The sequence below is a fragment of the Myotis yumanensis genome, unplaced genomic scaffold (genome assembly GCF_028538775.1).
Source record: "Myotis yumanensis isolate MYYU_CA2020_CCGP unplaced genomic scaffold, mMyoYum1.0.hap1 SCAF_15, whole genome shotgun sequence".
Lineage (NCBI taxonomy): Eukaryota > Metazoa > Chordata > Mammalia > Chiroptera > Vespertilionidae > Myotis > Myotis yumanensis.
The window spans coordinates 31,611,269-31,620,538 of NW_027223766.1; the positions used below are offsets into that span (position 1 = coordinate 31,611,269).

Consider the following 9,270-nt stretch of genomic DNA (forward strand, 5'->3'; position numbering starts at 1 on the left):
TGCCAGACAACTGAGAAGCACTTTTACATGCATCATTCTATTTCATCCTCCAAAACGACGCCAGGCGCCATCTCCCCTCCATAGGTGGAGGGGATAGACTGCTTTTCCCAGACATCCATCCCCCTCCTTGTGGTAAAGGCCCCTGGCTCTCCTTGGAGGACCCGCTTTTCCCTTGTACTTACTCCTCTGGTTTTTCTTGCGCTGGCTCCGGACTCTGGTTCCCGGGACACACACTAGAAATCGTGGTGACGGCGTTCCCTGACTTCTGAGGCTGCCTTCCATCTCGCTTTGGCGATCTGGCTGTGAGGTTCTTAAATTTTAGCAAAAAAAATAAGAACCACGTGGAGAGCTTGTCAAAACAAAGGTTCGTCAGCCCCAACCAGGAGATTCCGATTAGTGCCGGGTGGGGCTCATCAATTTGCATTTCTAAAGCTCCCAGCTGATGCCGGTGCTGGGGCCCTGGGAGCTGGAGCTCGTTTACAAGGCAAGTTCTGAGCCCCCACCCGGACCTACTGAATCGGACTCTGAATGTAAGACCCAGGAAGCTTAATGTTAATAAAATCTCCAAATTGTTTTTATGTCAAAGGTTGAGATGCACGGTTGCATTGTTGCCTCGGAACTCTGACTTCATGTTAGAATCACCTGGGGAGCTTTTTAAAATAGTCAGAAGCCCAGGCACCTCCCTTGGAGATTCTCAATGTTTTTTTGAAAGACTGAGACAAATCTGCAGCCAAAGGTGGAGAAAGGCTGCTCCCGAATCCTAATTCCTTAGGAAGGAAGATAGGGCCAAGTGCCTGCCTGCAGAACTTGGCAATTGGGGGTGGGGGGGAGGGGTAAGGAACAAACATTCACTTTCTTAGATCATTTGGCAGCCTTTTGAAATATGATATGAGAGTTAACAGCTGTATAGTATTTCATTATAATTTGTAGACAATTTATTGAACGTGTACTAAGTGCCAGACACTATCTTATTCACAATGAACCCTATTTTGCCCCTAAAAAACTGAGGCTGAGAGAAGTCCCAGTTGATTATTTGGACCTGGAACGGCCCTACTTGCCGGACCCAGGTTTTTTCTTCTTCAACCTGCCTGCACATTAGAAACACCTGAGAACATTTAAATTACACAATGCTCGGACCCCACGCCAGACTGAAAATCTCTCTCTGAGGTGGCGTTTGGGCATCTGCCTCTTTCCTATTCCCCACGATTCTGATGCACAGAACCGCCGTCCCACAGCCTTCTGCTTTTCAAGCTGATTGGGTTCCTGTTTCTGACTTTTTCCCCAGCTTTAGCAGAGTAACTTTCTTTTCCCCCTTTTTGTCATTTTACCAAAGTTGCCCCAAAAAACTCAGAAGGTCCAAAGTGTGTTCAGCTAGGACGTGACAGGGACCAGACCCGATGACAGAACGGCACACCCAGAAAGGCTAAAGTAATTTCTCATCGAAGTGAGAGAACGGGGGAGGTAGGTGTTGTCTTCTCAGGGTGTCAGAGCAGGTGTCTGTGAGTGCAAAGGATGACACAGGACACTGAATCAGACAGCACCTTTGATGGCTCTCTTACAATCAGCTATTTCGGGATATAGAAAGGAAAGACAGTATATCTGTCCTCTGGGAATTAGCAATGGCCTCTGGGAAACAGCTTCTGAGCTGATGGGGAAGCTAGATTATCAGTGTAACAAATATGAAGGTAGACACATTGGGTGTGCCTCAAAAAAACACATTATTTCCTACACACTTTGCTCCACTAGAGCAAAAGAGAAAACCAAGAAATAGTAAAATGAACCTAGGAAACAAAGTGAAAAAGTAGATCTCTGGATAAGAACAAGAAGTGCCTGGGAGATAGTTGAGCAACATGCTCGGCACAAAACCGTTTGACATTGGAGAACAGAAGGCTCCAGAAGTATCTCCAGGGGTAAGAAATGACCTGATATTATCACATGAAATATTGTACTATGAGGCCCTTTAGAGTTATTAGAATATTTGGCAAGATCAAGTCAGACGCTAAAAAGAAATGAGGCCATTATGATCTTTTGGAATAACAAAAGTAGTATAAGAAATTCAATCATAGCATGCTACTTAGTTTAGTGGTTTATAGTTGTAATAGTAAAAATACTGAACTTAGGCTGTATAAAGACTGAAATATTACTATATTGGAAAATGGGGAAGTAAGCAAAGCAAGCAAAATTTCAATTTTTCTAGTTGAAAAATTATTGAATGGATCAAAATGTAGCAACAAATTTATATTATTTGGAAATGTAAAGAAAATTCTATAACCCCTACCTGAGTTGAAAAAGAAAGTTTCCTCTGTGAATGTGAAAGAGGACTGCTTTTTTGTTACAAGCTTTTAAATACTATTTGATTTTTAAAACTATTTGCATATAATGCTGTGGGGTGAGGGGTGATGGTGAGAAAGAAACAAGTTTTACATCAATGAACACCCTCCAAAATCAGAGTAAGCAAGTGAACACTGTCACACTTAAACCCATTCACTGTTTTGCTTTTATTTACAAATAATTTTAGGCAAAGGCTTATGGATCAATATTCATTTATAAAAATAAGTTTAGTTTTTTTGCGTTGTCTTTTTTTATCCTATGTACTTCCACAGTTTTAAAAAGAAATTTACTTTTCACATTTGAATGTCATTCAAAGTACCCAAAGGATTCCTTATCCTTCTGCATTCTCCGTTCCAGAAAGTACTTTTGAGGTCGATCTGTTCCGGATTCTTTTTCTTTTTCTTTTGTTTTCAGAGCAGGATGGTTTTGTATCCTGTGCTTTTTTCTTTTTCTTCAAACAGCTAAGAGGATTGGGGCCACTTATCTTCTTGCGCTTTTTTCTTCTTCTCTGTTCAGGGTTTTTCACTAAACCCTGTTCCTCTTTGAGTTGCTTGATACTTTGCTTCTCATGAACTGAGACAAGCTGACCTGACTCTACTGCTTTAACAAAGGCTATTGTTTTGGGAGAAGGTTTGTCCAAGACAATAGTGTTCTGAATAATAAACATAAGAGGAACTCCAGGTCTTTTCTTTACTTTCATAGATAAATTCTGATCCTATTAAAAAGAAAAAAAGAATTACTTAGTTCAAGTATGCGAGTTAAATGAGGTGCCTTAGACATATTTCTAAGAACTTCAAGAGGGTTATATTAAAAATAAAAGAAATCACAGGTTTTATTTTTCAAATTAGTATGTCTCACTAATGGGAGCACAGTATATTTTATGATAAAGGAAGAGAAACATAAAAATTGAGCACAGTTAGGTGGCAACAATGTGAACTAGATTTATCAATATTCCAGGACAGAGATTTTCAACCTTTTTCATATTTATCATGGCACACATAAATTACTAAAATTCTGTGGCACACCAAAAAATATATTTTGCTAGTCTTTTTAAAAGCCTGAAGCAGTTCCATATTTATGGTACAGGCTCAAATAACATCAAACATGACTTTTTGAAAAATAGTATGAAATACAGAACAAGGAAAAAGACATCCATGAACATAGAATGCAAAATCTTTGCTGAACTTATCTTCCCTTCAATAACTCAAAACATGTCATCACATATGTGTATCAATAAATTTTTATTTTAAAAAAGGAAACTTCAGTAATTGAGAAGAAAATCAACATGCTTAAAGTTCTCAAATTCTCTAATGACAACTGCTTTTATTGATTGCAAATTAACTTAAAAGCTAGTATTTTTTAAAAGTCGAAGCACTTGAGCAAACCACTTGCACTAATTTTTTCTGATTATAAACAGCACCATATGAAGCATACATAGAAATGATTAAAAAAATCGACTTTGGTTTTAAAAGTAGTATCACCTGTGATGCCACAAAATAATGATGGGGATTTCCCTCTTCAACCATGGAAAGCAGACATTCTGATCCACTCACTGCATTCTTGAAATGGGAACAATTTCGAACCTGGCATTTTTGAGCAATCAGTTTTGCCCCATATAGGTCCTGTCCCAATGTTTCTAACTCTTTTAACACACACCTGAAAAAGAAAATGTTATTAGTGGTTCATGATTATATTTAAGTGATCACATAAAGCAAGTATAAAAAATAATACTCAAATTTTAAAACGCTAAACCTATACCAGTGGTCGGCAAACTCATTAGTCAACAGAGCCAAATATCAACAGTATAACGATTGAAATTTCTTTTGAGAGCCAAATTTGTTAAACTTAAACTATATAGGTAGGTTCATTACTTACCTATATAGTTTAAATACTGTTGATATTTGGCGCCTCCCCCGCGCTGCATATCCCGAGGCCCGCCTGTGCAGCGTTTCCGTCGCCCGACCGACACCCCCCACTTCTTCTAACGCCACTTCTTCAAAATAGACTCTCGCAGACCCAAAGCCAACTTCTGCGCATGGGCCACGAAGTTTCAATCACACTGTACGTGCGGTATTTAGTGGAAGAGCCACACTCAAGGGGCCAAAGAGCCACATGTGGCTCTCGAGCCGCAGTTTGCCGACCACTGACCTATACCAATACAATCTGAATTTTTAATACGATAGCCACAAATCATACAGTAGCCACTTCACTCTTAAAAGACCTGGAAAATTCATACACCAAGTAGAAATAACAATAATAACAGTTAAAATTTACTGAGTGCTTATTACAAGCCAGGCAGCATCTAATTGATCTTTACATAAATTCTTGCTTAATCTCAAAACAGTCCTACGAAGTTTGGCAGCTTACTTTCAAATTATCCTGATGTCAAAGCATCTTACTCTGAGATATTTAAAGTAATATGCTCAAATTCAAATTAATAAGTGGTAGAACTAAAATGTGAATCCAAGTAGTTTGGTAATAGATGTCTTGCCCCAACCACACTGCTATGTTCTATTTCAAGAACCAATTGGTACACCCTCACAATTTTCAGTTCAGAAAAGTAAAAATTCTCAAGACATCAGATTGCTGCAAAACAATCACTACCTCCTTTCACTCCGCATTTTCATATTAATATAAGCCAATGTTTTTCCAAGTGTCATCTATAAACAATTCATATCAGAATGACAGTAATATTAAATTGTATTAATTTCTAGTTCGTTTCTCATCCCCAAATCTGCACCTCTTGTGGAGGCGTCAAATATGAGTATTTTAATAAGCTCCCCAGGTACTTCTTCCATCACACTAAAAAAAAAAAGGACTATTGAGTCAAAGATTTCTTCAAACCTAGCCAGCCCTCACCAGACTCCTTTTGCCACCCCACTAGTGTTTTTTTTAAGAGAGTTTGCTTCCTATAGTCATCAGTTTTGACCTCTATTTTGCGTTCCAAGCCCAAATTGTCAACTATTTACTGAATAAATCCTATAGATGTCCTACATCTGCTTTTCATTCACCATATCTAAAGTCAAACTACCTTCCTCCAGGGCTTTGAATGTATTATCTGCCCAGACCCCCAGACTCCCTCCCCATCAGCTGTTGGTATCTATCTCAGTAACGTCTCCTAGCAGAACCCCTTAGGTTCCTGCTTTTCCCCTTCCGGGTTCAGGATCACGTTATTCTTGAGGGGACAACCACAACACAGGTTTGCCTGTCTTCTCTCTTACTCCTCCAACATACCCCTCACATTGTTGCAATTATTTTTTCTAAAAGATAGTTGTCATGTCTGATAGCATTCTGCCGCGCTACTTCCTCAAATTACAAAAACTCCAAATTTCTTCAAACCTGAGTATGAGTAAACCTTCTAACTACTAGTGGCAGCAAACACATTCTACTGAAAAACAAGTGACCTCATTTCTTAAAACCATAAATAGCAAATTTCAAAGAGGGGGGAAGAGAACTGTTACAGTTTTTAAAATTCTTAAGAGACATAGCAAACAAATGCAACTTATGTACCATGTTTGAATCCTGACTTTGAAAAGGCTTCTATATCTCTTCATGATACATAACCAAAAATTGACTACATAATATGCTTTAAAATAAACTATCAATAAAGAGGGGTAGAGGATACATGAAACAAGGCTGTCCATGTCGCGATAACTGTAAAAGCTGGTTGACATACATTTTATTATACGATCCTATTTTTGTGTATGTATGAAAGATTTCAGAAGTTAAAATAGATTCTTTAGGAAAGAAATGCTATAGAATATAATTTCCTGTGGTACTTCTCAATCTTTTTTTTTTTTAGATCATAGCACTGTATTAAAAATGTTCACATTTCTATACCACATGGTGATAAATGGACAAGCAACCAACTCAGGGGCACAGGTTAACGAAGGACTTGTCTGGCAGCCCGGAAGGCTGGGGGATCAAATCTTTTGGGGTATCCACGCCCTATCTGAGGCACTGCTTGAGAAGTTCCGAATATGGGAAGCTGTTCACAGAGTAGTTACGTGAGAAAAGCAGGCCATGAACACCGTATGCACAGGAAGAACACTCTTGTGTATCTGTGTAGCTATGAAGCACTGAATGTATGATACTGCACATGTTAATAGTGGTTACTCACTGATGGGGCATTACGGGTTATTTTAACTTTCTCTTTTCTATTTTTTTAAAATTTATTTTATTGATTTTAGAGAGAAAAGGAGAGGGGGAGAAAGAAACATTAATAATGAGAGAGAATCATTGATTGGCTGCCTCCTTCATGCCCCCCACTGGGGACCGAAACCCAGGCATGTGCCCTTGGCCGGAATCGAACCTGGGACCCCTCAGTCCGCAGGCCGATGCTCTATTCATTGAGCCAAACCAGCTAGGGCTTCACTTTCTCTTTTCAAGTAAATATTTTTTAAAGTAACATTGTACAATAAAAACAAAACAAAAACCCTTAGGTTTCTTAATAATAGTTCTTCATAATCTAGCCTCCATTTACCTTTTCCCCAACTTCATTTCCGACTGATCTCTTTCCCAGGCCCTTCACAACTCCATTCCTTTGTCCAAAAGATGCTCACAAGATCCTCACTTCTCTCTTTTCCGTCATTCAGAACAGTCCCTTCTCTCAGAACTGCACCGTGACTGGGCTCGCATGTTGTGTCCTCCGTGAAACCTTCACGATTGCACTCCCTCCTCCCCACCCCGACGAGGTTCCATCCTGTTTCCCCGCTGAGGAAGTGCGGAGGCTGGACCTGGCATCCAAGCACACCATCGCCTTCCTGGGCTCCAGGGCGGGGAGTTTGTCCTGCTGCTGCAGTGCTTGGCACAGGGCTGGTCACTTAAGAAAAGACGGATTTAGAGCCCTAGCCCAGCGGTTCTCAACCTTGGCTGCACATTAGAATCACCTAGGAACCTTTCTAAAATCCTGATTTCTGGGCCTCATCCTCCGGAAACTCTGTTTCTTTGTTATGGGGTGGGGGCACAACATTAGTAACAAAGAAACAGAATTTCCGGAGGATGAGGCCCAGAAATCAGGATTTTAGAAAGATCCCCAGGTGACTCTAATGTGCAGCCAAGGTTGAGAACCACCAGTCTAGCCGGTGTGGCTCGGTGGACAGAGCACTGGTCCTCGGAGTGCACGGTCCTGGGTTCTAGTCCGTCCGTGTGTCCCACATCGATGTTTCTCTCTCTGTGTGTGTCTCTCCCACTCCCTTCCACTCTCTAAACATCAATGAAAAAATATGCCAGGGTGAGGATTAACAAAAGCAAAAGGACAGATGAATAGACAAATGACCTGAGGCCAAGTTCCTCACCTCCAGTCCTGACTTACCTTTCTGAGATTGTTTTACTTACTTAAATTAGGAAAAGCCACGCAAGTAACAGCAACCATTAAAAGGGGTAGGTTTCAGATACCAATAAATGCTCTATGTACCCTCTGCCTCCTCATTTGATACTTCGGCGACATAATTAGTAGTTCTGGCCTCTTTTTTACAGATGACAAGTCCAAGGCTCAGAGAGGCGAACTTGCCCAGAATGACAGCTGCTCGGGCTGGGACCAAGATTCAAAGCACGTGGTCTTCCTCGCCAGGCTGACGAGTCCTGACTATTCCAGGACGTGGTCCTTTCTGCCCACGTCGCAGACATGCCCCACCTCCCAGGAGCCACCCCTAACTGCCACCTCCCCGGGGGCGGGTCCCCGCGCCCTGCCCGCGGGCCCACCTGGTGGTGCACAGCTGGGTCTCCCCCATGAGGTAGCGGGGCAGCTGCTCCCGTAGCTGGATGCGACCCCGCAGCGCCGCCTGGCAGAAGGTGCCATCGAGCAGGATCTGGTACGGCTCGCGGACCCCGAAGTTGTTGCGGAAGAAGCTGAGATGCTTCTTCGCATGTTTCTGCCTCGTGATCTTCATGCCTGGCTTCCCCGGCTTCCACCGAGGCCGCGGGACCACCCGGCAGCCGCAAACACCTTCCTCACTGCCCGCTGCTGGAGGTACAGGCTTCCCCGGAAATGAAGCGACCGTGGACCCGGAAGTAAACGCCTCCCTCCCCCGGCCTGCCCTCCGGTTTACTTCACCTCGAGCGAGCGCGCGCCTCACCCACGTGCCCGTGCTCTAAGGGGCGCCCCCTCGGGGGCGGGGCTTGGGCTTGGGGGCGGAGCTTGGGCCCGGGGCGGACAAGCACTGGCTACAGGACGCACATGCGCAGTTATGGGCTAGAGTAAACCTTTACACCGCGTTCAGCGCGTTGCCAGCGTGCAGTCAGCCTTCCAGAGACTGGCCATATAAGAGTCAGTGGTAATATTAAGCCTTAATACGTTACAGGCACTAGTCTAAGTAACTTAACCTATCTTAGTCTCTTTAATGTTTATAATTCCCAAGTGAGGGAAGGAAAGGGATGGAAGTATATTAGACAACTATGCCCAGGTTTGTATTGGTTATCCTATATAATAAAAGCATAGTATGCAAATTGTCCCCTTGACCGAGAGTAGTCTGGGAGTTCCACCAGGAGGCGGCCTGACCAGGGGAAGGGAAGGAGTACCTGGCCGGCAGCCGGCAGCCACTAGGGACCCCACCAGTGCATGATTTTCGTTCATTGGGCCTCTAGTCTTACTATAGCGTGTCCCAAAATTCACGCAAGATTTGAATTTTGCGTGAGCATTAACAACAAAAAATAAAAGCCTAATTTTACTTGGTTTATTGAATCAGGTTCTCATATCTGTTGCCCTTTGATTTCAATCCCTTCAATTTGATAAGCATTACCAAGTACCAATTATGGCCCAGGAGCAGAGACAATGAAGACCAATGAAGACCACGGCTTTGCGTATGTGCCAGCAAAGCCGTGGAGGCCATTTACGCGATGTGCTATTCCATACATAACCCTATACTATATACTTTACGAATCAATAAAAAATTTACAATTTTTAATTATAAACCTGTGTTTTCTATCAAAATTACTTCT

General features: G+C 42.3%; 1 protein-coding gene across 1 annotated transcript; it reads right to left on the reverse strand.

The window, feature by feature from the left end:
- Window positions 1-2,479: 2,479 nt before the first annotated feature.
- UTP23 (UTP23 small subunit processome component) lies at window positions 2,480-8,327 on the reverse strand. The gene is made up of 3 exons (XM_070391870.1): window positions 8,035-8,327; window positions 3,813-3,987; window positions 2,480-3,046 (listed from the first exon to the last, which is right to left on the reverse strand). The coding sequence occupies exons 1-3, from the start codon at window positions 8,220-8,222 to the stop codon at window positions 2,663-2,665; spliced, it is 747 nt and encodes a 248-aa protein (XP_070247971.1). The 5' UTR covers window positions 8,223-8,327; the 3' UTR covers window positions 2,480-2,662.
- Window positions 8,328-9,270: the final 943 nt, after the last annotated feature.

Coding starts and splice junctions, on each gene's coding strand:
- UTP23 (XM_070391870.1), bottom strand. CDS start 8,222: ATGAAGATCACGAGGCAGAAACATGCGAAGAAGCATCTCAGCTTCTTC. Junction 3,988..8,034: donor ACCCAGCTGTGCACCACCAG/GTGGGCCCGCGG, acceptor TTTCTTTTTCAG/GTGTGTGTTAAAAGAGTTAG. Junction 3,047..3,812: donor ATTATTTTGTGGCATCACAG/GTGATACTACTT, acceptor TCTTTTTAATAG/GATCAGAATTTATCTATGAA.